Here is a 12,471-nt window from a genome sequence, read left to right as displayed (position 1 = left end):
GACCTAAATACATAACTAGAGCTGTACCGAAAATATGCTTTATCTGTTTTAGGGTAAAATGAAAAGTAAACATATTTTTAATTGGCATATTGATTGATGTGAATAAGTAATAGCCAGGTTCATCTGTAGTGGAAGAAGACAATGCATTATTTCAGACAGGGGAGTGTCTGTTCCCTGTGACATAAAAAGCAGACATCAGTAGCAGAGTGTTGGTCCCAAGCAAAATGATTTATTACATATTCAGTCTCTATCCATCATTGTATTGCCATGCACCCCGTCCAGACCCAATGTTAACCGTCATATCTCCTTACGTTTATTGCCGCGTCCCACCTTCCCGAGAAATATGATCGACGTTTCTACAGAAGACCGAGGTAGGATTTACTTATTTTCTTCTTCTCCAATCGTGGTTTAGGGGGCGGAGGCTTTTATTTCATACTCTGGTCATGTGTCAGTTGCTAGACATAAGCGAAACAGTAACAGTTTACAGTTGGTGTTACTTTCAACATCTAACCCTCAGAGAGAGTGACTACATGTTTCGTCCATCAAGCTTTCAAGGAAATTGGGAATTGCATATTACAGGCTTTGCGCACGTCACTCTTGACACGACACGAACCTTTAAGTTGAATCTGTTTTTTTCTACAGTAGGCTAGCTGTGCAGGAGTGGTCAGAGCCAAAACCAGCTATTCAGATCGGATTTCACCCAAACCAGCTGGGAGAGAGAGCATTTGTCATTTTGATTCCCTCCCCGATCCAAGAAAGCTTAGTCTACCAGGGAGAGAGAAAAGAGAGAGAGCGGGTGAGAAAGGAGGAGAGACGGGGGGGTTCCAAAGGAATTTCCAAGGATATTTATTCTGTTGCCGTAAGAAAAGTGTTGGTCAGTTGGGGGCGAGGCAGAGACCGCGGTCAAGGATGGACGAGCAGCCTCGGTTGATGCACTCCCACGGCGTAGGCATGGCCGGACACCCCGGCCTGGCACAGCATATGCAGGATGGCACGGGAGGGACGGACGGAGATGGAAGAAAGCAGGACATTGGAGACATATTACAGCAAATAATGACCATCACAGACCAAAGCCTGGACGAAGCGCAGGCCAGGTACGGTGGCATAGGAAATTACAATATGTTCAAAGCGTTATCAAAATAACATATTCATGAATTAAGAAATAACTACTGTGCTGTACATTGTAACAATATGACGTGGGTTCATTTCAGTGGGCTATCCAACGAAACAATTAGCGCCCACCCCAACGCAACAACTACTCGTAGAGGATAAAGTGCGTGACGTTAAAACTCCCTTCAGCCTCACAGTTTTTATCTTCTGAAAGTGAACTTTTATATGAACAGTGTTATCAAACATGTTTTAATGTTTAAACGTGAATGACACTATTAAGCTACTGCAACTATAGCTATTCTGAACTGTGGAGCGGGTTGCATCCACTTCTCAATTTCCAAATCGCTTTATCTTGTTACAAACGAGATTACGCAGTAATTCCTCGCCGTAATACATGTTGCGGATGCATTGCTTTTGGATACTTTGTTTCTTTTTAGCCAATGGCAATAAGGATGATCAAAGCACCAGTGCTGTGCGTCGAAATTGAGCCAATGACATCTATTCACATGCTCCTGTGCAAGAATAGATTACATAGGATAGACTGTGTCCTATTCATTACGAACATCCCACTGTGTTTTGTAATTGCAATGACCCTTTCATGTTAAGAAATCGTAGTTCATTAGGGATCAAGTGTAGTGGCACGACAAGGTGGTTCCAGATGTGGTTTGATGAGACAGAAGTATTTTCTCCATTGAAGAATAACACTATGCTATACAATAGGTGTTTAGATTAGATCACTTTGATTGAAGGGTTGGTTGGTTAAGTGTGTCAAATCTGAACAAATATACAATATCAATACCCATTGCATAGATGAGCTTGATTCTTCCTCCTCAAATTGACAGTGATAAAACCAGTCTGCTCATTTTAGATACAATACAAGCACAAACAGGACACTTTACCACTGACTATTACCATCTCCTCGTCTTATTGAATATGGTTTAAAGTCGTGTGTTTTCTCTTTTTATAGGAAACATGCCCTGAATTGTCACAGGATGAAACCGGCTCTCTTCAACATCTTGTGTGATATAAAAGAGAAAACAGGTAAGGTGAAATTCTACCACATTAAAACAATGACTTGCATCAGCATTTTTATGAAGCAATTTTGGCCTGGACAACTTGTGGCCTACACTATTTATAACACCATCGTTTGAATATGAGAAATGTTGATATCATATTTCTCTACATATGTTGTTCAGGTGAGTCTAACAAAATGGTTCTACAATACAACATGATGCTTTGTGGCATCCTACTGCATCTACTATTATCTTTGCATTGTCACTTTACAAATGACCTCAACAAACCTGTACCCCTGCACATTGACTTGGTACCTGTACCCTCTGTATATAGCCTCATTATTTTTATGTCAATTTCTTGTGTTACTTTGATTTGATTTGATTTTTTTAAACTTTAGATTATTTAGTAAATATTTTATTAACTCTACTTCTGGATCTGCATTGTTGGTTAAGGGCCTGTAAGTAAGAAGTTCACGGTAAGGGCGACACCTGTTGTATTCGGCGCATGTGGAAAATAACATTTGATTTGATTTACATTTATTCCCTCAAAACCAAACATCCTTATGTGTGTCAGTCGGTATTTGAATTTGTATTTAATATGGTGAGTCATAGCAGCCACGAACAATCAGAACAGACAGTAGAGAGGACAGGACTTTACCCTGGGACCAAGTTGTTGTCATTGAGCCATTTATTAGGGCTGTACTTTATTCAATCAGTTCTGCATCATCATGTGTTTCCTTGCCAAGTGTTTGTTTGTGATGAGCTTTTAGTGTTTCTTCATGCTGATGCTGGCCAGAGGGACACTCTCTGTTTGGGTTTGAAGCGAGGCTCAAAGTCATGTAGAGGAATTTGGGAAATATAGGCACTTAACACAAGATTAAAAGAAAGATGCTCTTGTCTCTGTTTATGAAAGAAAGCATGTGAATATGCCTGGAAGAACAGTTCTAACCTACTAAATATGTCTCTTTAGAAAATGGAAATCAAACTGCAATCTCTAATACATCTCTCCGAAGGCATATATCTCTGAACATGCCTTTTAACGGGATCCTCTTTTGAAATTATTAGAGGATGTTATCAATTTAAAGTGAGAAGTGTTACCAGCTACTATTATGACGGTCTATAACCAGCCAGAGAAATCCGAAAGCAAATGGAAGATCAATAAAATCAGTCCGTTGTATTGTCTTCCTAATTTGCCCTAAAGGCTAATTCACAGACATTTCATTACAGTGAGTCAGACTCTGGCTCAGGGCTTAAAACAGACGAGTTATTAACAGAAGACACTGTGTGATTTTCATTTTCGGAAAAAAGGGAGAGAAGAAATGAAGTCCATTCTGAGAAGTAGCCAGTGAGGTTGGCCCCCTGCCCACGGCCCCCTTACTTCTCAGGAGAATGCTTAGAGCAGGGAGAGAATTATGCCTGGCTCTTTTTAAACTGCCTGGCGTCGCTCTGGGTTCAACCAGAGTTTGTTTCCAAAATGAAGAAGAACAAAGTGACTTGGCCTTTTTCCCCTCCTCCCCCTCCCCTGCTTCTCGTCTCTTCCCACTGTTCCTGGCAACCAGGAACCTGGGGGCTTCTGACTAAAGCAACTCTCTTGGCCTGCTGACTCTCTATGTCTTAATTTAGAGAGAAAAAATGGTGTTGAAGGTAACGTTTCAACATAGATAACCATAGATTTTTTTGTTTGTTTTCTACTCCCTTTTCTACTATCTTGAGTGAATTTAGTTTGGCTAATGTTTTGGTCTCTGTCGAGTGTTTAGCCTCCTTTGACAGGGTTTCAGTTGGTCGGTCGGAATTCAATGTACTTGGGCCCTCAGGATAAAAGCACCATGGGGGAATCCCTTTTGAAGAGTTTACTGGTTCAACCCCCCTCACCTCACCCCCCCCCCCCCTTCTGTTTTGGTGATACTCGAGTGCTGCATGCCTTGTGTTGCTGGCGAGAGTCATACTGAGTTAGTTCTCTGATTTCTCTCGTTGTTACATTTGATCTGGATGACGCTTCTCTCAATGAATGAAGATGTGCTATCAGCATGTGGCTGAAGTATTTTAGTGCAAAAACAGAACGCTTTGTTATTTGGATGAATTTGATCCAAATAGAAAAAAAGTTCTTAGAGCACTTGGTATCACACTATTCCTTCTGTATCTTTTCACACGTGTGTCTAGTTTCTGTTCACCTTGCGGGCGTAGATAGTTTCCCCCCTGTGCAGACAGAAGCCCAGAAATCCACTGCAGCGACAGTAGAAAATGACTCAAACCTTCACCATGACATTTACAGCCAAATGTGCTGAGCGCAGAGTGTGCAAAAAGAACAGCCCGTAATTTGTCAGGTCCTTTTTATATTATTTTATAAAGAGTCAGCTTCTCCTCAGTTTTACATTGTTGCAGCCAGAGTCTCTGGAGGATTGAAAGGAGAGACTATTAAATCAGCAGGCTTATGCGACTGTTGTGTCCCCTTCCGTGAAAGCACTAAGAGGATATTATAGATATGCCCCTGTAGGTTGGATATGACGCTGTAGGTTGGCTTTCCTTCTGTAGATCGGATTTAGCATTTAAAGAAAACGTTTTTAATTCAATTGTTTTAAGTATCATCATCTGGGTATAATGCAACATGCAACAATTGCAAAGATTTTACTGCCTTATAGTTCATATAAAGAAATCAGTCAATTGAAATAAATAAATTAGGCCCTAATCTATGGATTTCACATGACTGGGAATAAAGATATGCATCTGTTGGTCGCAGATACCATTAAAAAAAGTAGGAGTTTCTGAATATTGGCGGGAACTGGAACAGATCATGTAGATTATGCCTGCCCATACCATAACCCCACCACCACCATGGGGCACTCTGTTCACAACGTTGACATCAGCAAACCACTCGCCCACACAACGCCATACACGCTGTCTGCCATCTGCCCGGTACAGTTGAAACCGGGATTCATCCGTGAAGAGCACACTTCTCCAGTGTGCCAGTGGCCGTCGAAGGTGAACATTTGCCCACTGAAGTTGGTTACGACGCCTCACTGCAGTCAGGTCAAGACGCTAGTGAGGACCACGAGCATGCAGATGAGCTTCCCTGAGACAGTTTCTGACAGTTTGTGGAATTATTATTTTATTGTGCAAACTCACAGTTTCACCTGTGTAATGATCATGCTGTTTAATCAGCTTCTGGATATGGCACTCCTGTCAGGTGGATGGATTATCTTGGCAAAGGAGAAATGCTCAATAACAGGGATGTAAACACATTTGTGCACAACGCTTGAGAGAAATAAGCTTTTTGTGTGTATGGAACATTTCTGGGATCTTTTATTTCAGCTCATGAAACATGGGACCAACAATTTGCATGTTGCGTTTATATTTCTGTTCAGTGTATATGTGTCTATGTATGCATGGCATGTTCCCTGGTTGCTTCTCTCCTTGGTGTGGCATGTAAGTGGTGGGCGCGTGTTGACAGCAGCGATATGGCCTTCCTTTGGAAAGCAGCTGACAACTGAGGCAGGACTGCAATTCCAATAGCAGACAGAGCAGGCCTTAACTCCTGGCCCTGCTCCCCGACCCCCCACGCCCAGCCCACGCCCATAGATTTGTGCTCCCCATAGATCTGTGCTGCGGTCGGCCAGGTGTCATGGCAGAAGATATTTAGCCAGCTTTAACAATCATAGGGCTGCTCATCAGCTGTGAAATTTACAGGTGGATTGTGTTGCTGTTTTCAGCTATTTCAGGAAATGTCTTTATTTGTAAAATTCCTGAAAGTGCTTAGCATTGTGTTTTTATTTGCCATGTGTGTATGTATGTGTGTGTGTTACCTGTACTTGTGACAGAGGGAAGAGTGTGAGTGTCTGTGGAACCATTGCGGATAGTGGTGCTGGCACGTACAGGTTGACCAAGTAAGAGAAGCCAGACACTAAGACTATGTGTCTGGGTGTCAGGTTACAGGCCAGAACTCTATCTCTCGCTCTTGTCTCTCTCTCTCTCTCTCTCTCTCTCTCTCTCTCTCTCTCTCTCTCTCTCTCTCTCTCTCTCTCTCTCTCTCTCTCTCTCTCTCTCTCTCTCTCTCTCTCGTCTCTCTCTCTCTTTACCAGGCCAATGTGTGTCGACAGCTACACATTACTCCCAGACTCTGGTCAAATGAATATCTCCTGCATGTTAAATATGATCCCACTTTGAGTTGTCAGAGCTAAAGACCTGGCGAACTCAGTGACCCATGCCATCAAGCTACTAGTTTTCACATTACTGGATAATATGATTGCTGTGCTTTCGATGTTGAGCATATTGCAGCACTGTAAATTGTACCTGTGATTGAAGTTGAAGTCGGGGTTGGTTCTTATATACTTAAACACATCTGGAGAACACTGGTATCCTTTCATTAGACTAGGGCAAAGCTGCACATATTTTCTTTGACCAAATTTGCTTTGATGGCTATGTATTTACTAGCTAATGATTTAGTGGTGGACTTGCAGTAAATTTAGTGATACTAGAATGTCATATAACTATTCGGTTGGTTCCATAGCCCAGTAAGCTACTGTAGTAAATGCATCAGCTACATCAGTATTGTGGATTATGGTCTGCTTGGTTTAGCCACGGAGAGTCTGGACTGGACACTGGTGTTGTGTTGTTGTAGCTGCAGTTTTTCAGTATTTAATTGACATGGCAGTCCATGATGAGTTCAGAGGTCAGTGTTCCCTCTCTTTGTTACTCTCCACTCATCTCCGCTGACAGATGGAGGCATTAGTCTGTGATGTGCCGCGGTCTGTCCTGAAACTAATGGCTATGTCCTTGGTTTCTCCACCGTGTTAGCAGGCAGACAGTATATCTGGCCTGGACTGTTGGAAGTGCAGAAGCAGCATTTTATCCCATCCAGGGTTTTTAAGTTTCAACAGAAATAAGAGTGAACACAGCTCTCTCTGTTCTCTCATCAAAGTTTTTCCAAAAACGTACGTAGGTTCTACATTGATTAGCCTAGTAGTTTGAACAAACATCTCAACGCTCTCCCTAGCAAATGTAAATATAGGATAATGAACAAGAGTGGATTTATTTTGTATTTTCAGAAAATATCTGTAGTACAGAAATAGACTAGATGTCTTTACCGGTGGGAAAACTAATGCTTTGTCTTTCCCTTCTGGGATGCTGAAGAAGATTCTCTTCCTATCTACGGTGTAGGACTTTGACAGAGCTAACAGACAGACACACTTCAGAATCACTTCAGTTGTTCAGAGCCGGTAAGACATGACCAGTGTTTCTGCTGTTCCCCATTCTACCATCATCTGAACCCACACTTGCAATTAGAACAGCTTATAAATTATGCAAATGGTGAGTGTGGTAATTGAGACATGTTAATCATGTTTTAATAGGCTAATTACACCCTGTATATCTGAGGTGGGAGCTGGTAATTTGCTATGATAACAGGTCTGGCGATTGGAACGGTCATATGGGGTGGCAGGTAGCCTTGTGGTTAGAGCTTTGGACTAGTAACCGAAAAGTTGCAAGATTAAATCCCTGAGCTGACAAGGTAAAAATGTCGTTCTGCCCCTGAACAAGGCAGTTAACCCACTGTTCCTAGGTCATCATTGAAAATAAGAATTTGTTCTTAACTGACTTGCCTAGTTAAATAAAGGTCAAATAAAAATAAGGTAAAATAATAATAAGGTGGAATAGTGTGTGTGTGTGTGTGGGGGGGTACACTGTTCCTCTGGGTGATCAACAAATAGTTATATTAATACAAATAATTTCCCTTTGGGTGGAATAATGTTCAGTATTGATTCCTCAGGTGAATGTGTCATTTTTTTGGAGTGTGCATAAATACCTAGATATTGGGAGTATTTCATAAAGCTAAAGGGGAAGTTGTTCCCATTGATTTTTGCCACTTGAAATAGCCCATCATCCCTGTATCTACATGTAGCCTACTGTTCAGTTTGTGCTCAACCAAACATTTTCCTCTTGTGTTCTCCCCAACATGTTATACACCCTACCACTCTATGGGAACAGGTAGGATAATGAGAGAGAGAGAGAGAGAGAGAGAGAGATTTCATTGTACAGTACTTAATCAACAATCATATGAATGTATTGTATTTCTATTTACAGTCTGTTTACTGCACTCCTCTCAATTTGGTCATCTGATACAGCAGTATCGTATCGGCCATTCTGCAAACGCGGCTTTTATAAAAGGCTTTGTTCTTACTTGTCTGACAGATATCATATTCAGATCCATTACGGTAAGAATGTCTTCCCACTTATCTGACACTAAATTGCTTTAGAGAGGAAATTTGCTTCACAGCGCAGTGGAGTTTTTAGTTTTATCTGATGTTTGTCTCTAATGCAGTTTTCAATCCTAAAAAACAACAACAATAACAAATGAATCACAGTGGAGAGTCTCCTCGGCTGTTGTTCTTCTTTGGGAGCAATTTGAAGTGGTTTTCTTTCATGGTTTTCAAATGTTCATTCATGCAGTCTGAAATTTTATCTGCTTTATTTCTGTCTAAAAAGGTGGTCAAATCACACTCAGTTACTGCAGTACTGTGTAGTTCATATGTGGAATTGAAATGTGTGGAATTGAAATTTCTCAAAGTTTGTACTGACAGATATTGAATATCGATATATAATATGCATAAAATGCATCCTCCAATTACAGCGTCTGCCTAATGTCTCAGTACATGTTTAGATGTTTAATATCTTCAAACACCAGGTTAGGCATACCGAACTTTAAAATAGGCAATGGTATCATCACTGTCATTAGTCATTGATCATTCTTCACGTTTTACCAGTGAAATGACCAAACTGCATCTGTATGTCAATCATTTGATCTCAATCAGTTTAATGGGAATGTGCATTTAGATGTTCTTTAGTTACTGTTTCATGAGTAAATTAGAGCTTATGGTGTTAACAAACTATATAGCCTTCCTGTATTTTGTTTAAATCAAAGCCCATAGTGTGCGCGTGCTGTTGAGTTTTGGCCCCAAGAAATGAGGTGGTGTTTGTGGTGTAACAGTACCATTATACTATTATTGTGATCTTCCAAGACATTGATTCAGCTTTGATCTAACTTTACTAAATGAACACCAGTGTGAGAAGTTGCGCTCCAGCAGCACTCTCTTGATGTAGAAACGAGAGACGACGTGTGGTTGTGTTATTGAAATCTCTGAATATTTGGCCAAGGAAACATTTCTGGTTGGTCTCAGGGAATGTAAAACAGTTAGGTTTGGAGTTTTGTAAGACTGGATTGAGTATAAGTATAAGCAAATATGTTGAATGAGCAAGTAAGAGCTTCACAAGTTTGATGAAATTACCTGATATCTTTCAGTCTAATAAGGCTATTTACGTACTGTTATAGATCTTCATCAGAAGCACGCTGTTTGGAAGTAATTAAGTGGTTAGGATGCCAAACTGTCCTCTCCAAGTTTAGCTGGAGTATTGTCCAAAAGGATTTGAGAAAAATGATTGGTTCACAATAGGCCTATCACATTGGCCTATGTCTCATCTTGCACTGTGCAGGATATCAGATCTCAACAATGATTGGAGAAATGTTTAATATCACCAGTGGGCTTAGCTACCTCATCCTTATGATATACAGTGCCAGTCAAAAGTTTGGACACACCTACTCAGTCAAGGGTTTTTCTTTCTTTTTACTATTTTCTACATTGTAGAATAATAGTGAAGACATCAAAACTATGAAATAACACATATGGACTCATGTAGTAACTAAAAACAAATCAAAGAAAATATAGTTTATATTTGAGATTCTTCAAAGTTGCCACCCTCTCTCAACCAGCTTCACCTGAAATGCTTTTCAAACAATCTTGAAGGAGTTCCCACATATGTTGAGCAACTCATCCCAAACCATCTCAATTGGGTTGAGGTCAGGTAATTGTGGAGGCCAGGTCATCCTCAGCACTCTGTCACTCTCCTTCTTGGACAAATAGCCCTTACATGGCCTGGAGGTGTGTTGGGTCACTGTCCTGTTGAAAAACAGGACAATGACCCACTAAGTGCAAACCAAATGGGATGGTGTATCGCTGTAGAATGCTGTGGTAGCCATGCTAGTTAAGTGTGCCTTGAATTCTAAATAAATCACAGACAGCATTGCCAGAAAAGCACCCTCACACTATTACACCTCCTCCTCCATGCTTCACGGTGGGAACCACACATGCGGAGATCATCCGTTCACCTACTCTGCGTCTCACAAAGACACGGGGGTTGGAACCAAAAATCTCAAATTTGGACTCATCAAACCAAAGGATAACATTTCCACCGGTCTTATGTCCATTGCTTGTGTTTCTTGGCCCAAGCAAGTCTCTTCTTATTATTGGTGTCCTTTACTAGTGGTTTCTTTGCAGCAATTTGACCATGAAGGCCTGATTCACGCAATCTCCTCTAAACAGTTGAGATGTGTCTGTTACTTGAACTCTATGAAGCATTTATTTGGGCTGCAATTTCTGAGGCTGGTAACTCTAATGAATGTATCCTCTGCAGCAGAGGTAACTCTGGGTCTTCCTTTCCTGTGGTGGTCCTCATGAGAGCCAGTTTCATCATGGCGCTTGATGGTTTTTGCGACTGCGCTTGAAGAAATGTCTTGAAATTTTCCACATTGAATGACCTTCATGTCTTAAAGTAATGATAGACTGTCATTTCTCTTTCCTTATTTGAGCTGTTCTTGCCATGATATGGATTTGGTCTTTTACCAAATAGGGCTATCTTCTATATACCACCTTTACCTTGTCACAACACAACTGATTGTCTCAAACGCATTAAGAAGGAAAGAAATTCCACAAATTAACTTTTAACAAGGCACATCTGTTAATTGAAATGCATTCCAGGTGACTACCTCATGAAGCTGGTTGAGAGAATGGCAAGAGTGTGCAAAGCTGTCATCAAGGCAAATGGTGGCTAATTTCAAGAATCTCAAATATAAAATATATTTTGATTTGTTTAACACTTTTTTGGTTACTACATGATTCCATATGTGTTATTTCATAGTTTAGATGTTTTCACTATTATTCTACAATGTAGAAAATAGTGAAAATAAAGAAAAAACATTGAATGAGTAGGTGTGTTCAAACTTTTGACTGGTACTGTACATACTTTCAAGTGCAACGTGACTGCAAGAGACAGGTTGGAATGTCTGTCTAAAACACGAGACAAATCAACCTTTTTTTCTAAATTGGTGGTGTTTGAATTTGTTGATAAAATGCGGGAAACGATTGTTTGGTAGCGGGACGCAGGACATAGGGTCACATGTGGTCACCTTATGTCCTATGTGCATGCCACTACATAGTAACACTTGTAAATTCTTTAGAATGAGGGTTCCTTATTCACAGCTGTCTCTTGTTAGGATTTATTTCTCTAGTTTGTAGGCTACTATGTAGTAATGTGGGCTGCTGTACCGCAATGTATTTCAACCTTATCCAATCAGATTTATTTTTTAAACATCTTGGTTGATTGCCTTATAAACACCCCGTTTATTTATATTGTTTAAATAGAGTGTCTGGGATCATGTCTCTTGCGCCCTCTGCTCACATTTGACTAGTGCAGTTGTTTGGCAGCATGGTGGTGTATAAAGGAACCCCCATGGCTGTGGTGAAGAGTCAAACATGAAATGGTGAGAGGCCCTTCCCTGCCCGACTTCGTAAAAATGACACAAATTAATACACTCTACTTAAACCAGAACAAGAGTAATGGTTGCCTTTCGCTGCGGCTTAGGAGCACTGTCAGTCGCTGCTCACTGCCCAGACGGAATCAACACCAATCAATGTTGCTGCTCCCTCCCTCCGCCTCTGCTCTCACTGGTTCGGATGGTAATAGGACTGCTGTAAAGACATGCATACACATACACACACACAATGTATTCTTTCACACTCACACATGGACGTGGAAGTGTAAAATCAATGTCTGTGTGTGTTTGTGTGTGTGTGTCTGCATATCTATCATATTTTATTTACACAAAAAAAAAAATATATATATATATATATATATACATTTTTTTCGCAATGTAATGCAGTGTTTGCCACCAAAGAAAGCTACTCAGTGTATTTCTATATTATTTACATGGTGGCATGCTTAATCAGGTGCTACATAGTCAGATGGGGAAGCGCGCTGGGCCCGATGCTTCAGCAGTGATTGGATGTTTCAATTACTGATATTAATGCCTTGGTGTAGTGACTCATGCAGTGCAGATACCACCATTCATTTCCATCAGGACAGGGGGGTTAGATGGGTGTGGAAATGTCTCCCTCATCGCAGAGTAGTTTCCCATTTAAATGCCGGGAGGTGCTGACACAGACACACACGTGCCTTGCGCACACATGTACATGCACACACACACAGACAGACACGCATACACACACATACACACACACACTCA

General features: G+C 40.9%; 1 protein-coding gene across 2 annotated transcripts in view; it reads left to right on the top strand.

The window, feature by feature from the left end:
• Positions 1–471: 471 nt before the first annotated feature.
• The window catches only part of LOC135513299 (pre-B-cell leukemia transcription factor 1-like), a 66,476-nt gene continuing 54,476 nt past the window's right edge, over positions 472–12,471 (top strand). For both annotated transcript variants that reach the window (XM_064936193.1, XM_064936202.1), the window contains exons 1-2: positions 472–1,094; positions 2,078–2,151. In XM_064936193.1, the coding sequence (XP_064792265.1) occupies positions 910–1,094; positions 2,078–2,151 (259 nt within the window). In that variant the 5' untranslated portion in view covers positions 472–909. The remainder of the gene's footprint in view (positions 1,095–2,077; positions 2,152–12,471) is intronic.

Source organism: Oncorhynchus masou, chromosome 3 (genome assembly GCF_036934945.1).
Source record: "Oncorhynchus masou masou isolate Uvic2021 chromosome 3, UVic_Omas_1.1, whole genome shotgun sequence".
Lineage (NCBI taxonomy): Eukaryota > Metazoa > Chordata > Actinopteri > Salmoniformes > Salmonidae > Oncorhynchus > Oncorhynchus masou.
Note: the sequence above shows the minus strand (reverse complement) of the source record. Positions and strands in the feature narration are given on the sequence as shown.